The sequence below is a fragment of the Mastigoproctus giganteus genome, chromosome 3 (assembly GCF_048544385.1).
Source record: "Mastigoproctus giganteus isolate SK-2022 chromosome 3, ASM4854438v1, whole genome shotgun sequence".
NCBI lineage: Eukaryota > Metazoa > Arthropoda > Arachnida > Uropygi > Thelyphonidae > Mastigoproctus > Mastigoproctus giganteus.
Genome location: NC_143577.1, coordinates 228,847,360 through 228,871,240, shown reverse-complemented (window position 1 = coordinate 228,871,240; position 23,881 = coordinate 228,847,360). Strand labels below are relative to the sequence as shown.

Here is a 23,881-nt window from a genome sequence, read left to right as displayed (position 1 = left end):
CGTTTAACGGTTACAGGAGAATCACTGCCACAATCAACAGGCTAACAGGGAGTAACAAAGGCAATGGCAATATGAAAAATTGCGATTTGCAATAGCAAACTAAATCGAAATTTAAATAATAAAATGTAAATTACAATTAAGATTGAATAAAGGCATTTTAATACCCAAGGAAATACAGTAATCCATTGTAAGTTAATGAAAAAATACATCATAAAAGCAGCAATTACAAAGACATATATTACAAACTTAGAGCTAACTGCCAAAAAAAAAAAAAAAATTTAGAAGATTTTTCGAAAACGGCTCCTGAAATTTGGAAATGAGATTTCTAAATTTTCAGGAAATTTTGAAATTTGGTAATCTTCGGAAATGAGATCTAGCTGTGACTTGTTAAAGCTTTTTTTTTTCAGCAGTAAAGCAACTAAGGCTATGAGGTGACGGAGTATACCCCTTGAAATTGCGTGTGTTCTATGAATAGTCTGCCAGCTGAAAGAAATTAAATTTCACTAACAGCATGTGCACTACACTCGTGGTTAGCACAGTTGGTAGGATCGCCGGCCTCCCCATACCGGATGAAAAACACTGGAGTTCGAATTGCGTCAATGGCGGGAGGAATAGTTTGCCCATAAAAAGGGAGGAAACTATTCCTCCCTTTTTATGGGCCTTTTTCACAACGTGGCTGAGTTAGTCGGTCTCAGACGAGGCTAGCATGGTTTTTTTCTCCCAGAAACTTCGATTGTTGATTTTTTTTTTTTTTTTTTTTTTTAGGAGCATCGGCGACTAAGGCCACGTTGCTCCGTGTATATTGTCTTCAAATTGCTTGTGTTCTGGGGTAGATTTTCTGTTTGCTGGACGAAAAACCCGAGTTTCAGGAGAAATGGGCGTATATGATATGAATAGTGTTGCCAGATAGTGTTGCCGATTTTGCCCTTTTCACAAGAGTGGAGAAACAGCACAGTTATTCAATGTTTTCGGACCAAACTTAAAATTCTCTATTCGTAAGGAAACTAGGATAATGTACCAAGAGTTACCCTATAAAGTGTTTTTTTTTTTTTTTTCCTTTTTTTTTAAGACAGATAATTATGCATTATCTGATATTATCTTCGGTTCTGTCTCCCAGAAACTATAAGATTTTTCATCCAGGTAAACTATCCCTAGATTTCAGTTTGTTCAGCTTGGACAAAAATCTCTAAAAGAGCTAAATATAAAATTTCATCAAAATTTATTGACTGAGAGTCGAGTTATTACATGCGGCTGGACGGACAAAGAAATAACAATTGCCGAGTTTCTACTGGTCTGATTTTAATGAAATTTGGGATGGTTAGACAAATTTTTCTAAGAGAGCGAAATGTAAAATTTTATGAACCTCCATCCCAAATTTATTTTAGGAAGACAACAGACGCTTTACGCATGCATACTAATGCACCTAAAAATACAGCAACCCTAGAGTGACGCCGTAAACAAAGAATAAATAAGGAGAAGACGAACTCAGAATTAAAATGAAGTGACTAACAAACTGTGAAAAGCACGAATGAAGTTATTGAAATAGCATCGATTTGAATACCTTCATCGAATTTCAGACGATGAAGCCCAACAATAAAACCCAACCGATAGTCCTCCATGAACTATCGAGTCCATGGAAAATGAAAAGATATGAAAATTCCTATCAATACATCTGCGCTCAGGCAGAAATAGTTTGCCAACCAAGCGATAAAGTGAATACATAATTAAATAAACAATTTTTTTATTGTTACTTTACAAACAAAAATAGTCTTTTGTCTTGTAAAAGTGTCAGTCAGGAAAAGGCTGCAAGGGAATTGCCAATAAATTTTTTTCGGTACATAACTATTTAGCATTCAATGGGCGTATATGATATAAAAATTGCACTTGACTTGTAATGTGATTGCTTCATCTTTCCGCTTTATATTTACCGAGCGAGAATTATTTGCGATGTGTGTTTTGCAACATCTTTCACGTGAAATTTCTTAAGGAAGTTAAATACAGTGAAAAATTGATAAGATACGCCCAATCAGTTTTTATCATAAAGTGGGGGGGGGGGAATCGTTACGTTTCAGGAAAAGGAATAACACGGAGGAGACATTATACGGATAATACTGAGGAATGAATATACTGACCTCGACACTTTTCTTTCACTGCTTCCAGCTGTTTTTTCCTTCTGGCTGATAATATCAGTTTCGTTCCATTAGCAGCCAGTTCATACGCTAAAGCTTCCCCAAGGCCACTTGATGCACCGGTTACCCACACCACTTTGCCTTTCAACTCGGCTGAAAAAAAAAAATAGCACAAATATGGTGTCAATATTTTAGATACAATTAAAATATTAAAATGATCCTTCTTTCTATTTCTCCTACTCTTGTCTACTGCTGACATTCCATTCCTCTTTCTCCCACTAATAGTCTCCACCCTTTCTTTTTCCTAATAACAATCCTTCCCCCTTTCTTGTACTAATAGTCTCCTTCTACTCGTTCTCCTCCTGCCTCTTCTTTCTCCTACACCCCCTCTTTTCTCCTGCTCTTTCGTCTACTCTCTCTCTCTCTCTCTCTCTCTCTCTCTCTCCCTTCCCCTACTAGCATCCTACCCTCTTTCCTAGTAATCTCTCCCCCTGCTCCCACTAGCATTCCCTATTTCTTTGGTCCTCATGGCTTACTTGCCTCAGCACAAATACCAAACCCTATTTTTCTCTCTCTTACTCTAATTCCAACTCTTTTCCTATTAAATTTCCATTCTTCTCTTACTACTAACATCTCCTACTGCTCTCCTACCAACATTCCCTTCCTCTATTTTCCCTCTGAAAATTCCTTCCCTCTCTCTCCCTCTTTCTTTTACTAACATTCCCCTTCCTTTTTTCTCCTGATAACATTCTTCCTTTCTGTATCTACACATATTCGTTTTCTCTTACTAACAGTTCCCCCCCCCCTCTCTCTCTCTCTCTCTCTCTCATTAAAAACATAAAATATGTTATCTCATTCATTAGGTTATATATTTATACCATTTCTAATTGATATTAAACGTTTTCTAGCAGTAATTAATCTTTAATAACTTGCCCTGGCACAAAAACCAAATCCTATTTTTCTCTCTCTTACTCTAATTTTAACCCTTTTATTACTGCTAGAAATTATATTCCCAACTACTGACAAAAAAACTTTAATAATTATAAATATATAATAAAGTTTTAAACCTTTAATAAAAGTATTATAAGCTCATTAAATTTGGGCCAATCAGTATACATAACTTTATAGCTTCGGTGTGACTGAAGCTAAAAATTAAATCTAGGCAAGCTGTACAGTCTCATAACTATGAGGAAACTGTAAAGATTATAGTAACGTTTCCACTTATAAGTTATTCACTAGCTTCACTTATTTTCGTGCTTTTTAATTGCAGCGATTTTTATTTAAAATCTGCATTCCCTCTTCGGTTATTAGTTTCTTACTCAATACCACGCAAGCAATGGAACCACAGCAGACGATAAGCCTGTGTTCATGACGAATAGTTAGTGAAATACGAATTGATTCTATTTGAAATTAAAGAGTTTATTTATTATTAATTTGTATACAATTTATTAAGTAGCTGATTTAATTATTCTATATAATAAAGTGCTCCAAAGCAGTATAATAATATTAAAAAAAAAAAAAAAAAACAGGCAGAAAAAGTGGATATTCTGCTATAGATTATAATTTATATGTTGTACCTGCCAGTTTACATAAAAATTCATATTAGTGAATTTCGAAGTCGAAATTATAATTAATTATAATATAAAGTAATAGATATGATGTAATATAAGGTAGTAAGTAATATAACGTAGCAAATTTTTAAAATCTCTAATAAACAACGGATATTAAGTTACTTACACAACGGTTTCCCAAATTTCTCATAAAAAGCTACAGTCAGGTCGCTGTCTGCAAAAAACAGGAATACTATAAAATATGCAATAATTATCGCCAGTAAAGCGCACACTCCTGCAAAGACCAGATCCATATCGTTCACTTAGCATGTAGATACTATAAAAAACAAACAAAAAATAAACACATTATTTGCAGATTAATGTACTATCAAACCTTAATTCTATTTCTTCACTTTTATTTATTTACAGATACACGCAAACATATGTTAGAGTGAACAGACCAGAGTGACCAGTATTTTAGTGAGGCGTCTGTTGCCTCGTTGAAACAGAATGCCAAATAGTTCCGTTTTTTTTTTTTTTTTTTTTTCCACTAAAATTTACAGATACATTCCGTGAAAGTGGTACTTTTTTTTCTTTAAATTTTGTTGCATTTAAATTATAATCGGTGATCACTGAATTATGACCACCTACCTAATACCTCGTAGGTCCTCCTTCTGCCCTCAGTACAGCAGCTATTCGACGTGGCATTGATTCAACAAAATGTCGGAAGCGTTCGGGAGGTATGGCCAAGCAAGCTGTGTGTAATGCAGTCAGCAATGCCGGTATGGAGGTAATTGGAGTATCCAGACGTCTGATATGCCTTTCCATAGTGTCCCACAAGTGCTCTATGGGATTGATATCGGTGGAATTCGGAGGACAATCGATATACTGGAAGTCCGAACTGTGTTCATCAAACCATCCCTGCACAACAAGTGCCTGATGGCTCAGCGCATTGTCATCTAGGAAGATACCATCGCCATTCGGGAAAAAGTGGAACACAGTGGGGTGTACACGGTCAGCAAGCAGTTCACGATAGCGGAGACCACTGATACGTTGTTCCATATGCACCAGGGGTCAAAGTTCCTGACAATGAAACAGGCCTCACACCATACAACCGCTTCCATCGGCTTGCACTTTTGATACCATGCATGATGGATCAAGAGCCTCATGCTGTTAACGCCAAATCCGTACACGATCATCCACGGTGAGGAGTAAATAACGTGACTCATCCGACCAGCACACCTTCTTCCAGTCTTCTAACGTCCAACTTGCATACTCTTTGCACCAGACGAGTCTTTTACGCCGATGAACCTTGGTCAGTAGAGGATGCTGTAGGGGTCGTCTGCTGGTATAGCCCACACGTGCGAGCGTACGACGCATAGTCATGCCAGATATTGTTCCGGGTTGGCCGGGAACAATATCGTACAGGCGAACAGTGCTGCGCCTGTTCTCCTGTACGAGTCGTCGGACCCGGCGCTCACCTCTAACATCAACCTTTCGCTGATCTTTGCAATTTTGCCATTAGGTCGTTGTTTGACCATTTTAACACACTTTAACTACGGCGGCTGTCGAACACCCTACCAGTTCAGCCATTTGGGAAATCGAGGTACCAGCTTGTCGAGCACCCACAATCTGTCCTTTATCAAAGTCTGATAAATCCTTCCTTTTACCCATCACGCTCGGAATTTTACTACCTACTGAACCATTGATACCTTATCTATGCTTCGTAGGTCGACTAACTCCGCACTCTCGTACCTCACGTGGTCAACGGGTCGCATTCAGTTTTCATAAATTCAGTGATCACTCAATGTATGTAACATTTGGTTTTATAAGTAAGTCGTATTATATGGATAGCTAGTTAGATTAGAAAAAATGTTTGAAGAAACAATCATTGTAAATTACATTGAGTGGATAGAAATCATGGGATACCTACCTAGTAACGGGTAGCCCACCTTTCGCTCAGATGAGGGCATTCACACGGCGAGGCATTCTGTCTACTAGTTCACAAAAGCGTTCCACAGGTATTTACATCCATGCTTGCTACACCGCTGTCCATAATTCCGTCGCATTCCTGGATGGAAAATCCAAAGCTATAACGAACCTTTCCACAGCATCCCAAAGATGCTCCACAAGGTTCTTGTCCGGTGAACCGGGAGGCCATTCCATCATGGTAAAATCTGTGGAATGCTCTTCGAACCATGCTCTAGTCACCACGGCTCTGTGGGGAGGCGCATTGTCCTGCTGGAAGAGTCCATTGCCCTATGGGTGCACGATGACCATGAAAGGATGTAGATGGTCTGCAAGGATGGACACGTAGCCTGGATCGTTCAGAGATGCGTCTAGACGTACCAGAGGTCCCAACGTATGCCAGTTGAACACGCCCCAGACCATTACATACTGTCCACCTGTCTAAACAGTTCCTTGTTGACTACGGGTGTATAGCTTCGTGCGGTTTCCGCCAGATACGCACCCTCTCGTCCTCTCTAAATAACTGGAAATGGAACTCGTCGGACCAAGAGACCCATCTCCAATCATCTAGGTCCAGTATCGATGTTCTTTCGTCCAGTTGAGGCGTAGAATCCTGTATCCTCGAATAGGGATAGTGCAATTCCTGTGCTGTGGTGTTAGCATTGGAACTCTGGTGGGTTGGCAGCTCCCATAACCTATTGCGGCTAATGATTGCCTGATAGTCTTGATGGAGACGTTTCTAGCACCTCTCTCTTTGAAGTAGGCGATGATTTGTGCCACTCTCGCTCTCCGGTTGGCTGAAACAATGCGAGACAGACGTCGACGGCCAAGTTCATCCACCACCTTTCTACGCCCAAAGTGCTGTACACGATGAGATGTTATTCGGGAAATGGCGTATTCCCGATACACTTTTGATACTGTCGAACGGGGACAGTACAATTTCTGTACCACCTCCGCGATAGAGTGACCCATGCGTCGGGTCACATTATCTCGACGTTTATCCATACTGACATCGAATTACCGTCTACGTGAATGCAGCGTCTACGTGGGTTCGTCCACTAGCGAGAGGGGTGACAGCGTCGCGTTGCCCAGGAATCAGGTATTCCATGAATTGGGTCCTTTCACTGTACTGTGGCGCCTTGTATGCCCTATATTTCCAATTGACATAAATTTGTAATGCACAACGGAAAAGTAAGTCAAAGTCAGTAACAAAGAAATGGATGCAAAAATAATTTGACATTAGGGACACGCTCCTGCTACGGATAATAAAAATAAAAATAATAAAAAAAACTGTTATATTAGGATCATCCGAGAATGAACTCATCTTCCCATGTATAATATGTCCATAAATTGCGTCTGTTCTTTGGTTGTTTTGCTTGAGTCCCCTGACGAAAAACCAGAGTTTGTTGAGGGGGGGGGGGAACCTTTCTCTCTATGCCCGAGACGAATAATTTTATGAAAAAACCCATAAAAGTTATTTATGTCATTGACCGGATTCAGACCGTGCCTTTTCCACTGATGTGGAGACGACGGAGTTTATAACCACTCTGCTACCGTGCTGCTACAGATAAAAGGATGGTTGAATAGAACGCAAGAAGATAGGTTCAAAAGAACAATCAGAAGGGATAGGGACTGTATCGTAGATGGGCGACACCTTTCAACTACAATCCTGTATGCCTTGTCACGGGCAGACAGCAATGTTTTCTGAACTAATAGTGATAACTGATTAGGCTAACTAACGAGAACTGATTAACCGATTTCGATAAAAACAAACTTATATTCTCATCTCTCTCTCTCTCTCTCTCTCTCTCTCTCTCTCTCATATTCTCTCTTATATTCTCATTTATCTATTCAGAGAGCTATTCTGGAAAGACAGAGATATGAATTGGATATGAACATGCATTTGACTGCAATTTGATATGAATTTGATCTTGCAATTTGATACGAATCCAATTGCAAGATTGCTGCATCTTATTGCTGACTTAAGACGTAATCGTTTCAGATTAGGAGGAAGCCGCAAGAACCAAACAATCAATCCTGTCCTCTATGCAGGCCTTGACTCTAATTACACACTGGCCAAAAAAAGAAACCTTTGTAATAATATAGTCACAGACGGAAGAAATGTAAATACTGTAAATACCAATAAATACAAATAGATGCAAAGCAAACTGTGGTGTTAGGTGATGAAGTTTTTGCCTCGTTGAGTGTAAAGACTGCACCGTCTGTTCGACTGCAATAACCTGAAGCCAGAATGGGGAAAACGCATGAAATGTCAGACTGTAAAAAAGGTCTTATCATGGGTGCACGTTTCGCATTAGCCACGATTCAAGACACGAAAGACAACTGGTTTTTCAAAAGCAACCATCTCAAAGGTTTTTAATGACTGGAAAGCAAGCATCCACATCTCAAACTCGTAAATGTGGCAGAAAAACAATATTTCAAGAGCGAAGCCGTCGTATTCCAAGGAGAACTGTAAGAAAAAATAGACATCCATTAGGCAGCAAATATCATTTGAATTCCACCAAGCCCAGAACTGCCCTATTTCAACCTGTACCATGCGCAGTGAATTGAAGACATTGGGTATTGGCACTCCCCTGCCTAATCAGAAACCACTTGTTTCAGAGAAAAACAGAAAAATCCGCTTGCAGTTGTGCGGAAAACGTTGTGATTGGACAGTAGAACAATGGAAGAAAGTCACGTGGGCAGACGAATCACGAAACATTTTGTTTTGCAGTGATGGCAAGCAGAGAGTGTGGCCAGAATCTCACGAAGCAATGGAACCTGTTTGCCTTGGTATGGCAACCCAAGCATCTAGAGGTGGTATCGTGGTATTGGAAATATTTTGTCGGCACGGACTGGATCCTTTGATACCGGTGGAAGGTCGAATGTCTTCCCGGTAGTATCTGAATTTTTATCAGATCTACTGCATCTTGTAATGTTACACTTTTATCCCAAAGGTGATGATCACCATATGGATGAAAGTGTATCAGAGCATCGTGCCAGATGGTTAGGAGAACATTACAGATTTCCACCGTCTTCCTTGGCCCTCACATACATCTGATTTCAGTTCTATTAAGAATATGCGGGATATGCTGAAAAGAGTTATTCGACAACAAATCCTCCAACTTTGTCGCCGCTACGCGATATTTTGCATAAACGATGGTTGCAATTAGACCAAACGCAGTAAAAGACCTTATAGAATCACTGCCGCCCAGCACATACTTATTGTTATTCGAAACAAAGGTGACACGTTTAGATACTGAATAATTACTTAACAAGTACAGTTCACTGTTGAAAAAAAGCCGTGAATTAGGGTTGAATTTGAAATGTCTGCAATTCTGCCCAGACACAATAGGAGGGAGTATATCATGGGAGCCTTGTAGATCAATTCGGCCCTGAAAAGATTGTGCAATGCTCAAGGGGTAGAATTTTTTTCAGCCTGGTCTGTACTTGTTAACAGAAGGGGCTGCTTCTACAGGGATGGGTTACACTTAAATAGAAAGGGTGCAAGAATATTTGCTGATGCCATCGAGGCAGTGTTAGGTGGGTCGGAAAACTGCTACCTTGGGGGGATATAAGGACTAATAGATTAACAGTAGCCACTGGCAGAGGTGAAAGTGATTCTTGCACTGCTTCTATTGGAATGAGCAGAAGCCTAGAAAATAAGATGCAGGATATTTCAGAGACTGCTGGGAGTCATTGCGGTACAAGTAAACACATGGGTTGTGTTAGGGTAGCTAAGAAGAGAAACAGGTGCAGGTATACTTGCGTGTACACCAATGCTATGAGTTTAGTAAATAAATTTGATGAATTTGAGGTATTGCTCAAAGCATCAAAAGCGGATGTTGTTGGGATATCAGAGACGTGGTGTCACACAGATATAAGGAATGCAGAACTGGAATTTGGGGAGTACAATGTCTACAGAAAGGATAGACAGGATAGGAAAGGAGGAGGAGTTATGCTATTAGTTAAGAAACACATAAAATCCAAGGAAGTGAAGCCAGTCGACATCGCTGGACAGTGCAGTGTCGAGGCAGTTTGGTGTGACATAAGCATTGGGAGATCAAAATTGGAATATAATAAGAAACTGTACAGGGAAATAGAGTGGGCCAGTAAATCAGAGAGTCTTATAATGGAGATTTTAATTTCCCAGATATTCACTGGAATTTGTGGATTGGTCACTCACACACTAGCAAGGCTTTTGTGGATTTATTGGATGATTGTTTTCTACATCAGCACATCAGCATATTCGGGAGGCAACTAGAGGTAGTAATACTCGTAATCTGATTATCAGTAGTGATTCTTCATGCATTAAGAATCTGCAGATAAAGGAACCACTAGGTGGCAGTGATCACAGTGTGCTGAAGTGGGATTTACTCAAAGAGGTAACTACCATTAGGGGTAAAGGGAAGGGTTATTGCTTTCGTAAAGGCGACTATGATGGACTGAGACAGTATTTAAATTCTATACAGTGGGACCAACTGATGATGTTACCAACAGCAAATGCAAAATGGGAATCATTCAAAGAACTTATCTTGGAAGCTACTAGACTTTACATACCAACTAAGAAATATTGTTCAAGGTTTAGGCCTAAATAGATGTCAGATGAACTAATGAGACATATGGCAGAGAAGAAAAATGCATAGGATACATATAAATTAACACGTGACACAGAAGCCATTGATAGATATAAGTTGATCTGTAACCAAGTTACAAAGGAGGTTAGGCATGCGAAGGCAGATTACGAGAAATCTTTGGCAAAGGATGCAAAGAAAAACAGCAAAGAGTTCTTTACTTACGTAAACTCTAGAAAGAAGGGGATGAATTAGATTGGTCCACTTGATATCGATGGTTCAACTGTTGATGATCCTGCTCAGGTAGCTAACAAACTAAATGAATATTTTGCATCTACATTCACACATGAGGAGTTATTCAGCGAGGGGAATGCCAGAGGTGTATTCAACTCTGGCAGTAAGCTAGATAATCTTGTAATAACTAAGAGTAAAGTGGAGGAGAAATTGTTGAAGAGAAACACAAGAAAGGCACCTGCGGGGGATGGGATCTATCCAGTTATATTAAAGGAGGCAGCAAAGGAAGTAAGCAAACCCTTAGCCATAATTATGAGAGCTTCCTTGGACTCAGGGGAGGTACTCATAGACTGAAGATGTGCAAATGTGACCCCAATTCACAAAGGAGGATCAAAGGCTGACACAAGTAATTATAGACCGGTAAGTTTAACTTCTGTTCCAGGAAAATTAATGTAGGCACTTGTTAAAGAAGCACTGCAGGATCATCTAGACAAGACTTCAGTTATAGCTCGGGCACAGCATGGTTTTGTTAAGGGAAAGTCTTGCTTGACCAATTTGATTGGATACTATGATGCAGTCACAAAAGAACTGGATGCAGGGAATAACTTTGATATTATATACTTGGATCTTAGAAAGGCTTTTGATACCGTTGCACATGGAAGACTTCTGCACAAATTGGAGCAGTGTGGTAGTGGAGGGAAATTGCTGTTATGGATAAACGGGTGGTTGAGGGGGAGAAGACAGAGATTGGTAATCAATGGACACTGCTCATCGTGGACTAATGTTACTAGTGGAGTCCCTCAGAGTTCAGTGTTGGGTCTATTATTGTTTTCTGTATTTATAAATAATATCGATGATGGTATATCAAGCTTAATGTCCAAGTTTGCAGACGATACAAAGTTGGCAGGATTGTTAGGGACACTACTGACGCTATGCTGCTGCAACAGAATCTGGAAAGGTTGAGCAGATGGGCTGAGAGGTGGCAAATTAAGTTTAACATTGACAAATGTAAAATACTGCATATGAGAAACAACAATCCCAGAGCAACGTATCAACTCTGTGGTACTACACTGACAGTGGTAGAGAATGAAAAGGACCTGGGAGTAATTGTGCAGACAGATATGAAGTTCTCTGAGCAGTGCAGACGGGCTGCAAGGGTAGCTCATGGTGTCTTGTCAATGATATACAGGAATTTTTCTAGCAGGGATAAGGAGGTGATTATCCCCTTGTATAAGGCAATGGTCAGACCACACCTTGAGTACTGTATACAAGTCTGGAGGCCTCATTTCAAGAAGGATTTAGAGCTGCTGGAACGAGTACAGAGATAGGCAACAATATTAGTGAATGGAACAAAGGGTTGCTCTTACGAAGAAAGGCTTAAGTTTTGCAAATTACAGTGTCTGGAGACTAGGCACCGGCGAGGTGATCTGGTAGAGGTGTATAAAGCCTTGAATGGTGTGAGCATGCTCAATGCTGATGGGATTCTTCCTCTTGCTCAGAATAATCACCTGAGAGGGCATAAATTCCAATTGAGGAAAGACAGATGCAGGATAGATGTGCGGAAATTTGCTTTTAGCCAGCGGGTAGTTGGTTAGTGGAACAGACTTACATCCCTTGTTGTGGAAGTTGATAGCCTAAATAAATTTATGGCTCAGTTGGACAGGTATTTCGAACGAACGGAGGGGTGAAGTGGAAGTATTTTTTTTTGCTGGTGCTGCGTAAGCTTGTTTTTTTGCATCATATGCCTCTACTAATGCTAATGCTAATACTAAATAAAGGTTCGTATTTTTTGGCTAGGGTATGTGTAAACAACCAAACCAGATCCAATTTTTAGTTTCATCTTATGTTCAAGAATTAATGAAGAATTTGTATTTAGGTTGCGCACGATTTTTAAAACCTCTAGCAATGGGTCAGCAGTGGAATCATTTATCAAAGAATATTTTCACATTTCTAACAAAACATCTATCAAACAGAAGGAAAATGGGTTAAAATATATGAAGTTGTTCTTGGCATACATAATTTTGTGTTGAAGCTAGAAGTGTTACAAAACTAGGTGTCACCTATGAGGAAAAGTGAACAGTTAAAAAGATAATTGAGTTCTCGGTTGGCAGTGAACAGTTAGGTTTGACGTAATATGAAATAAGTACCTTTTTCCTGTTTGTCTCAATTTGCATTGGTAAAAATTCAAAAAAGAAAAAAAAAAAAAACAGGTTATCCCAATGCAGAAAGAGAAAAGTTAATTTTTTTTTAAACTGTTATAACAAAATGGAAAAATAATCATGCCTCAGGAAATGATTAATATTATCAACTATACAGATGTTTCACCAATGTAGCCTCCTCCAGATTTTATCACTGCCTTACACAGATGTGGCATTTTGGCGATTAATTTTATAATAGTATCTTGACTAATATTATTTCAAGAGATTTGCAAGATTTCCAATACATTGTGTGAAAACTTCACGGACTTGACGTCCAGATGATCCCATAAAGGCTCTATTAGGTTTAAATCAGACGATCCAGGCAGCTACACCATAACTTGCAAAATCTCCTCCTGTTTATAATGTTGTTTAGTTGCTAGAAAGTCCCCACAGCTTAGAGCTGTGCTTCGGGTCATTGTCTTGTAATATAAAATTTCTTCCACAAAGTCGAGGTCCAGAGGATATTTTATTAAGTTCATGAATGTATTTATAACTTTCTTTTCCTAAACTTCCTTCAATTTTGACGATGTTACCCACTTCAGAAAAATAGAAACAACCCTAAATCATGATGGAACCACCACTGGGTTTGACTGTAGGCAATAAACAATGTGGCGCCATTTTTCCTTCAGTTGATCGCCTCACATAAACTGTACGCTTTGATCCAAAAATTTAAAATTTGGATTCATCCGTCCACAGTACGTTTTTCCACTCTTCAATTGTCCAATATTGATGGCTCTTAGCCCAAGCCGACAGTTCCTTTCGATTTTTCGGTTTTAATAAAGGTTTTCGGTCTACTGCACTGACATGAAGTCCTGCTTCATGGTCGTGTAGCCTCATTTAAGACGAAGTTTTACATTGGATGTAGACACGGGAGTTCCTCTATTTCTATTGAACTCAGCCTGGATTTCAGGTGCAGTAAGTTGTCGATTGCATTTAGGAATTAGTGTTTATGGCATTAACTTGTGCTTCTGTTTTTGGGCGCCTTATGTTGTCCTGATCGTGGTTTATATTTTAAACTGCCAGTCTCCTTGAATCGTCGAATAGTAGTTCGTACTCCTTTAAATGAAGCACCTATCTTTTTGACAATACTTCTCATGGAATAACGTTGTTTATATAGAGTAATAATAGCACTTCTTTTTATCAAAACTCAGTTCCTTATTTCTTGCCATGTTTATCACGAAACACACCAAACTTAAGCCAAACACTCTTTCTGAATAACGGCTGTTCGATTTTAGAAGTTATAGCTCTTACTCTTGAATTTATATCATTACAAACACTCTGGAATCATTTACTATCTTCTATAATATTGAAACAATTCTCACACTTTCTTAAATAGTCTAGAATCATCTAGACTATTTAGAACATTCAAGAGAAGACTCTTGAATGTTCTACCACATTCAAGAGTCTTCTACACCTTTGTGGAATAAACATTATTTAAATTTTTGATTTTTATACATAATAGAAAATATTTTAATAAAAATTGGTAAACAAGTTGTTCCTGTTTTTTACTAAAAACTTTGAAAATTAGGAAAAACAAAACGTGATATTCCAAACTTTTAGGCGGAATTGTATATCGTATACCAGGGCACTAAATGAATGACTCGAAATGTCACCGAGAATTGTGTTTATTAAACCATCCTTCACATGAAGACACGAAAAAAACATGCACTGGTCAATGAAATTAGGAGATTACAGCACATGCAAATGATGTTTGTACAAATATGATGACGTACGTGTCTGATGATGTAGCTGGAGTTAAGTTCCGATCCGTGTATGTAGAAATTGCTCAAAGCGACCCAAAAGTGAATAGTGACTTCACCTTAATTGGAATATAACACATCAGAAACAAAGTACTTAAGCGATAAGAACAGCTTCAGTAACCGTTGTGAATGTGCACGGATAAAAAATAAAATAAAAAGAGAGAAAGAAACTACCATTTTACGACCACTTAAAAATGGTCTCATCTATCTGTGTGTTAGGTCCATAATTTGCGTGTGTTCTTTGGTCTGATCTATTTGGCCGTTTTGCTGGACGAATAATCCGACTTTCAGAAGATAAAATCTTGCAATCCTCGCCTGGGACCGATTAACACAGCCACAGAATGAAACAAGCCCATAAAATTTCTTCGTGTCATTGACGGGATTCGAACTCGAAGCTTTTCCACTCTGCGTGGGGAGGACGATGATTATAATCACTGTGTACCCGTGCAGACTATGTTCATGGACAAAGGCTTTACTGTCGTCTATGGCCCCCAACAGTTTAGCTTTAGTATCGTGTAGGGTGTTCAAGACGTGTTCGATTGGATTCAGGCAGAAGAAGGTGACAGGATAATTCGCAGGGACGATCTCTCATTTCAACAACAACTGTTGAATAGCTGTGCCCCCATGGAGTTGATAGTTGTCATCCATCAGAGCGAACTCTGAGTCTTTTGTATCTCTAAGGGTAGCGCCACGGGTTGCAGGTTCACTTCTTTATACCTGCGTGCAGTCAGGATCCCTTTCCTGATGATATCGCGATCTGTACAACAGAGACTAATATCAACCAATATCTATCCACTTGCACCGAACTGCCTACGTTCCTGAACGTACACAGGGGTAGTTCTAGTTCCTCTTTTACGCTACTCCAGAGCCCAACGAGAATCTGACTGAAGGCTGAACATTGAGTCTTCTGTGAGGAGCGCATGGCGTCTTTACTCGTCAATCAGTCAACTTGTAAGCGATTTCACAATGCTGATGGGATTCTTCCTCTTGCACAGATTACAAAACTGAGGGGACATAAACTTAAATTGAGGAAAGACAGTTGTCTAATAGATGTGCAGAAATTTGCCTTTAGCCAGCGGGTAGTTGATTGTTGGAACAAACTTCCACTGTCGTTGCAGAAGTGGACAGCTTAAATAAATTCAAGGCAGAACTAGACAAACATTTGGAGTGAATGGATGGGTTAAATGGGAAGGGTTTTTTGTTTTGTTTTTTTTTTAGCTGATGCTGTATTACTTGCTTTCTTGCATCATGTGCCTCTACTAATGCTAATGCTAATTTCCAGTTTCCCAATGGCTCTCCAAGAGGTAGACTGATATCAGTTGTTGTTGTTGTAGGGTTTTTAGGATCATCAGCGACTAAGGCCATATTGCTCCGTGTATACTGTCTGTAAATTGCGTGTGTTCTGTGGTCGATTTTCTGTTTGCTGGACAAAGAATCCGAGTTTTGGGGAGAAAAAATCATGCTACTTTCGCCCGAGACCGATTAATTCAGCCATGTTGTGAAAAAGGCCCACAAAAATTCTTCACGTCATTGACGGGATTCGAACTCAGATCTTTTTCACCCCGTGAGGGTGAGGGCGAGTCTACCAACTCGTGTGAGATAACATTTCCAGGTACTTCACTACGGGTGTGTTGGCGCTTTCAGCTGTAGATCTCGAATGATGTGCGTCTGAAACATTATCGTGTCTTTAATGAGACGGTCGCAGTCTGAAATTGGATACTCTCGGCCTGTATTTGTTGAGGAAATTCGTAATTTACATCTGTACGTCAATCCTTGAACGTGTTCTGTGATTACGGCCATGGTGGATATCGATACGGTAAATTGCCCAATACATTGTAGAGTGATGCACTAATCGTTTTCACCTGTGCAGAATAGAAGTGGCATTGTGCACGTTCAGTGCTTCTCTATTGAGATCGATAGCGATATTCACCACGTTGATTCCATCACGCGTGTGACTTGTTTAAGTCCTGTTCACAATTTCTTGTGTTTCTGATTTCATTCATTAAGTAATTTAAGAATTTTTAAGAAGCTTGTCAATGATTTATCCAATACATGCAAATATTACACACTGTTCTCATTGGTTTGAGCATTCTGACATCACAATTAATTACCAGTGTGTTCGGACTGGTAATTGGTAATGATCTTAATATGTTAGAAAACTTCTGTTGAAAATTTACCAGAGCGTGTTTATCTTAACTTAAATTTAAAAAAAATTAAAAACTAGAAATTTTTGTTCCGACCCTCACCAATTAAAAAAAAATCTCAGTATTTATAAAAATGAAAAACGGACCAATATGACAAGAAAAAATATGTGTGATAATCATAGATGAAAATATTTTAATTTGTGTGGCGTAGGTGTTTTTTTATATAGTGGATGGGGTTTTTTACCCTTAAGTAACTAATAAATTATGCTGAGTGAGGATCCAAGGACACCCGAGGGACTAGGAAAACATCGACAAATGACAATCAAGGGCTTTAATCTAGGTTATACAAAAGTCCCAACTGTTATTCGTGATCTTGTGGTTCACTTTAGCACAGGAACTGTGTCAGTGATGCGTGAAGTGTATTCCCACATGACGTAAGTCAGCTTTTCTCAGCTTTTGTAATAGCATGGCTATCAAGTGAGAACCACTGGTGGGCCGTGACATGATCCATGACATGAGACAAAAAGACCAGTTTTGTTACCATGAGGGGAAATAGAATATGATCTCACAGCTTTTAAGTAACAATCCTGCCCTAAAGACGCTAATGTAGACATGGCTTCAAGAAAATCTCGTTTTATTTCTGTAAAATTTACACACTGCACTGCACTTCAAACCTACTGATTTATAATGTCCTGTGCTTTTCTGGCTATTCACCTTGGAAGTGATTGAGGAGCAGGTTTTGTCTTCACCTTATGCATTCTAAGTAAGAGTGTTTTGTCCTTGAAGAAAAAGCGAAATCTCGGGGGTGAGGGTGTCTGTCATAAAACAACTGGTCATACATGGTATAAAAATGAACAGGTCTGTGATTTAAACAGTGGGTGCGAACATGGCACGAAAACTTAGGCAAGAAAATTCAATTTACAAGGATAAATTAAAAAGAAAGTTGTGGAATGTTGCGTGTAAAACCAATGACCTGTGTTAGGACACACAAGGTCAACCTATCTCCCATGTTGTTAGACAGGTCTACACGTGTACATATTTATTTATTTGTGGACTCCTGACCTACCTCGGGAAACTCCGCCATGCTATATGTGCTGGTATCGTACTCATAAAAGTAAATCAGTATAATTGGTGTATCTGTCCCACTATTTAGTACTGGCTAATTTTATGTTGAGTGACTGACCATTTAGTCCAGGAGGACGCGGAGATTATAGCCGAACTATTCTAGCATTCAGTTTAATTACATTTTGATATGTTACTCACCCTGACACGTTTGTCAGAGTCAGCAAGATCCTACTCTACTGCCTCCCAGAGTAAAATTCAGTAAGTCAGTGATAGAGACCAGATGCATGTCTTCATCTGGTCGGCAGCGCGATGGACCACCACTTATTCCAGGCAATAAGGCAGCACCATAAACTGCCATAAGTATATTAACTTATTTGATTCCAACTTGCTAAACCCTCGTGAATCATGAACTATCGTTGGTATATTAACTTATTAGTTCCTTATCTTATTTAATCCTCTTGAATCACAGGCAGCACCATAAACTTCCTTCGGAGAAAAGTTATTGTTACAAATGGCACAGAGAAAGTTTGATGCTAATCACAGGCAGCATTCTGAACTACTTTTGTCATGTCATAGTTTGCAAGATAAACACCATAAACTGCTGTCATGTTTGTTCACAGGTTACAGGCGCCATGAACCACCATTAGGTGAATGCCATTATTCTGATGGCAGTGTCATGGTTTTCCATCAGGATGTCATGCTCAGTCGACGGTGAGTTACAAGCACCACTATGGGCTTCCTCTATATGCAAAAATGATGGCAGTACAATGAATTGAATTACCAAGCTTTTTCACAATGTGGCTGAGTTAGTCTGTCTCAGGCGAGAGTAGTTTTTCCTCCGGAAACTCGGGTTTTTCATCCAGGAAACAGAAAATCTACTAGTAGGCCGCCGTAGCCTAGTGGTCAGGCGCGCGGGTGCATAAGTACACGTGCCTTGAGTGACCGGGGTTCAAGTCCGTGACTACTGAATACGGTGCTGTTTCTTGTATTCTGTCTATCTTGTGAACTCCTCTGACCGTTTGGTCGTCCCGGAGTATAAACAGAAAATTTATTTATTTATTTACCTTAGAACACACGCAATTTAAAAACAATATACACGGAGCAGTATGGCCTTAGTCGCTGACGCTCCTTAAACCTTACAACGAAAACAATAACAACAGCCAAGCTCAAGTGTTAAGGAATGTTATAAAGTGATGAACGATAGGGTAGTGCTATGAATTGCAGCTCTTAAAGTGATCCGTGATTAACAGCTGTTAAGGCAGCGCCATGTACTACTGTCAATAAGATTAAAGATCTGATCTATGAACTGTAATGTCTGTAGGAAGCACTCTGTGGCATCCATCCATAAACAAAACCACAAATCAAGATCCTTGATTGCCACATGACGAGAATCACAGTGAATTACTACTGTCCCAGTGAAGCATGGTAGGTCCAATGACCGTTAATATCCAGTGAAATCTCAGTATTAGTAATGTCAAGCTCTTGCTATTAGCCAAGAGTAGATGCGCGTGGATATCACAATGTATATATTCACCGTCCTCTCCTCATCAGGGGGAAAAGACTCTGGTCCGAATCCTGTCAATGATGCGAGGAACTTTAATGGGCTTTTTTCACTCCGTGACTGAGTTAGTCGTTCTCGGGCGTGGACAGCAAGTTTTTTTCCTGGAAACTCGATTTTTCGTCCAGCAAAACAGGCACATCGACCAGAGAACACACACGCAAATTTATGGACATATTACATATAGGCAGATGAGTCGGTTCTCGGGTGGTCCTAATATGACAGTACTGAGAGTACAAGTGAGAGCGGACACCTATTCGGATTAAGGGAATGGAGATGCCACATCCTGTCCACTCTCACTTAATAAGCGGCCTCTGTTCCCTAATGCAGTTATGTGATTGTTGATATTGGTTGCTTAGATGGATGTAGGCCACCCTCTAACTATCTCCAGATCGATTCTACAAGCAAATCTGTGCACCGATCCCTGAAGACATATCATCATGGCATAAAATGTTCTCACGCTTGCACGACTTATAACGAGGCGAATTGATGCTCCATCGGCATCCACGTTAATCTCTGGCCTGAGGAAGGCAAAAGGGGAGCATCCCGACTCTTGTCTCCCTCTGCGTCTTAGGCTGTCAAGCATTGATTCCTTGAGGGACATGTTTCCAGCCAATTGTCTTCGGATCTTCAATAAATTTAGGAGACACCCGGATAGGTTCTGTGAAGAAAAGCTCTACAGGAACAAAATCCTCAAGAACTGCTATCAGATAATGAATCTATAATGTTCACCTGCTCCTGGACATGACTGGACTGACTTCTTTTTTTTTTTTTTTACTTGTATTTGTATATGACAGTCTTTGTTTTTGTCTCTATGCATTTGTATGTTTAATCCTGTAAATATCGCGGGTCGAGCACGCATGTACTCTTGTATATTGTACATGTGTTCCTCGCACCTTAGTCTGTAAATATTCACTCCCTTCTGGCACAGTACCGTCCCGGAGTGACCCAAAGTTTCATGGGGAAATAAATTGATTTTAATAATAATAATAATAATAATGAGTCACCATTGAATCCCAGCTGCAAGGCAGAGAAGTTCCAAGTGCCAAACCATCAAATAAGCAGAACAGGAGTAAACTTTGCAACAGTATACAAACCACTGTGTGACTCTAACATGTCTGGAAGAAAAACCTACCATGGGAAAAATCACGTTGCGTTGCTTGGAGTGACTAACTCAGCCACTTTGTGAAAAATACCCATAAAAACTCCTTGCGTCATTGACGGAATTCGAACGTTGGTATTTTCCACTCGGTGTGGGGAGGGCGGTGATTATTATACCACCCATGCTACCCACGAATGCAGTGTAAGATCTCCAATTTTCTCAGAAACAACCCATTCACTGTGCTACCCTCGAGGTAGCACAGTGAATATAAACACGGTTCTCACCACACCAGGTGGAAAAGGACTGAGTTGAAATCCCGTTCAGTGATTTTTTTCCTTCCTGAAACTCGGGTCTTTTAGCTTTTCTCAGGAAAATGCGATAAAAAAAATCCTGGAGTATTCTTTTGAGGGACTGCGACAAGAGATTTTTAACTAAATTATTATTTCTTAACTATAATTATATTATAATTAAGAAACTCCATAGCAAGTTTCGTTTTGTAAGAAAATTACAACTGTAGATTCTTGTAAGTTGTATACCGGAAAGAATGTCTTCACAACGAGTTGCCATGGTATTGTACTACCTCGAATAAGTAACACTTCACCAGTGGAGAAGACTACTATTACTTATTCTCGGCGGATACCACCACCCAGACGGCACCGTTTCAAAGCTTGTTGGCTTCTCCTCGGTGGGTGGGCAGATACCCAGGTATTGCAATAGTGACAACCCAGTTATGAAGTATAACTTCACAATATGAGAAATGCCTGATGATGTGCAGTGATATAGACTATAAAATATTTAAGGGCATTTCAATATCATCATTGTCAATGAGTTAAACATTTATTCTTCATATAAAACCTGTTCATATTTATATTTATTTTTTGCTATAAAAAGCATGGTTATTACTAGTGATGGGCATATTCGACAGATTTCCATAATCGATTATAAAATTTAAAAAAAAAAAAAAATGAAAAATGCCAATGAACAGAATCTTTCTCTCTCTTGATTGTCAGGCGTTGCTTGAATAATTGCATATTAAATTTGGACTCCTTACGATGAACATTTCTGGAGCAATAAGAAAAGTACTTACCGGTTTTTTCTGGAGGAATTGTAAAACACTCTGCGAATTTCCAACAACTGATGACAGAAACTTTTAATAATTATTTTAATACTGTATATTCATTTTCTTTATTAAATTACATAAATACTAAAGACCTTAATCATAATAGCATCAGCATCTTAACTAGTGTAACGATGTAATCTCACCATCCAAATGCTCTCATCATTTTAAAGAAAGGCATCTGCTTTCTTGACATCTGAGGAGAAGGGTGTCTGAGATTCTGACGTCAGAACTGACGTCAGTGTCTCGGACACATCCCTTTTCGTAGATGTAACGAAGGATTGGTTATAAGCAGTGGTTATTAACACACCTGCGAACCATACAACAAAATCTGACCCAGAAAACCTTTAGAAATCATGAGTTTGTGTATCACTAATTCTGCAACAACGACGTTTTCCTTTCTCCCTTGTTCACAGAAGGTCAATAGCAATCTCCCCTTCGTTGTCCTCTGTCGAATATCTGGACGTAAATGGCCTGAGGCCGAAACGATTAACTAGAGGCCCCCTTTGTAATATCTTCTAGTTTTCCTGCTAGGTATACTGGTTACTTATACTCTGAGAAGGTGGGGTGACTTTTCTGTCTTTCTTGAATTATGACATTTCCCAATGACATCGTTAAATAAATCTTTCAAAGCAACGTGGAAATACGCATTTCATAATAAACATAGTCGTGATAGTCTTCAGATACACTGCAGGTGTCCAGTAAAAATTGCAATGTAAATAAATTGAAATCATTACTGCTATAAACTTTAAATCAAAGACGCTCTATAAGCCAGCACTTCTCAAACTATGGAGCTCTTACGCACTTCAAATGAGGCGCAGATTGTAATCAAATGAGCATTGACTATAATGCCTGGATGGCATTACAATTAGTAGCGAACTGTGTGGAGCATCAGTAAAATTTGGCAAAAATGTTGCTTTTAAAATGATATACTTAAAGATATTTTAATTCAATTAGAATTGCGAATTACATGCACTTGATGGACCTGTAAGAAATATTCTATGGAAGAGTTACAAGATCGTTTTAAATGTGAACCCATGAAAAAAACGGATCTGGAGGAGCAACTTTCTGGAGAGCCGCTAAGTGGAACATTATTTATTGCTTAAAAATTATTAATTTTTCTAACGTTTGATTTAAAATTAGTAGTGCAGTTTTATTTATGATTCTCTGACTAAGTTAGCGAATTTGATCGTTACTTAGCCTTTGAAATTTTTTAAGTAACTGCAATCGATTCTTCAGAGTGTTGTAACGATAATGGCGTTCAAATTCTGCCTCCATCCTTGTAGTATTGATAAATACTAACAATGGCGGTGGAATTTGAACGTTGTATACATTGCTCCCTAAAATTAATAGAACAAAATGTTTTTTGTGAATATTTTATTGTGAATACTGTCCCCGAAGGCGAATATTTGATATAATAGGTATTCTGGCATGCAAATTCCGAGTATCCAATAGAAATTGTCTGACCAATTTGATTGGGTACAATGATGTAGTCACAAAGGAACTGGATGCAAAGAATAATTTTGATATCATATATTTGGATCTTAGAAAGGCTTTTGATACTGTTGCACATGGAAGACTGCTGCACAAATCGGAGCAGTATGGCATTGGAGGCAAATTGCTGCTATGGATAAAGGGTTGGTTGAGTGGGAGAAGACAGAGAGTGGTAATCAACGGACACTGCTCTTCGTGGACTAATGTTATTAGTGGAGTCCCTCAGGGCTCAGTGTTGGGTACATTGTTCTTTTCTGCATTCATTAATGATATTGATGATGGTATATCAGGCTTATTGTTCAAGTTTGCAGACGATACGAAGGTCGGCAGGGTTGTTAATGACAGTACACTGCTGCAACAGGATCTAGAAAAGTTGAGCAGGTGGGCTGAGAGGTGGCAACTGAAGTTTAACATTGACAAATGTAAAGTACTGCATATGGGGAAGCAATAATCCCAGAGTAACGTATCAACTGTGTTGTACTACACTGACAGAGGTAGAGTGTGAAAAGGACCTGGGGCTAATTGTGCAGGCAGATATGAAGTTTTTTGAGCAGTGCAGACAGTCTGCAAGAGTAGCTCATAGTGTCTGGTCAATGATATACAGGAATTTTTCTAGAAGGGATAAGGAGGTGATTATCCCCTTGTATAAGGCAATGGTCAGGCCACACCTTGAGTACTGTATACAGGTCTGGAGGCCTCATTTTAAGAAGAATGTAGAGCTGCTGGAACGAGTACAGAGAAGGGTAACAAGATTAGTGAATGGAACAAAGGGTTGCTCTTAGGAAGAAAGGCTTAAGTTTTGCAAATTACAGTGTCTGGAGACTAGGCACCTGCGAGATGATCTGATTGAGGTGTATAAAGCCTTGAATGGTTTGATCATGCTCAATGCTGATGGGATTCTTCCTCTTGCTCAGAATAATCGCCTGAGAGGGCATAAATTCAAATTGAGGAAAGACAGTTTTAGGATAGATGTGCGGAAGTTTGCCTT

General features: G+C 39.3%; 1 protein-coding gene across 5 annotated transcripts in view; it reads right to left on the bottom strand.

Annotated features, from left to right (window-relative positions):
• The window catches only part of LOC150088816 (dehydrogenase/reductase SDR family member 7-like), an 89,502-nt gene that overhangs the window by 33,247 nt on the left and 32,374 nt on the right, over positions 1–23,881 (bottom strand). For 2 of the 5 annotated variants that reach the window (XM_090370919.1, XM_090370917.1), the window contains exons 2-3: positions 3,867–4,016; positions 2,133–2,282 (exon numbers count right to left, since the gene is read on the bottom strand). In XM_090370919.1, the coding sequence (XP_090227045.1) occupies positions 2,133–2,282; positions 3,867–3,993 (277 nt within the window). In that variant the 5' untranslated portion in view covers positions 3,994–4,016. Of the gene's footprint in view, positions 1–2,132; positions 2,283–3,866; positions 4,017–13,975; positions 14,011–21,369; positions 21,521–23,881 lie in introns of those variants that run through there. The other 3 variants (XM_090370918.1, XM_090370921.1, XM_090370922.1) reach the window with 3 other exon arrangements.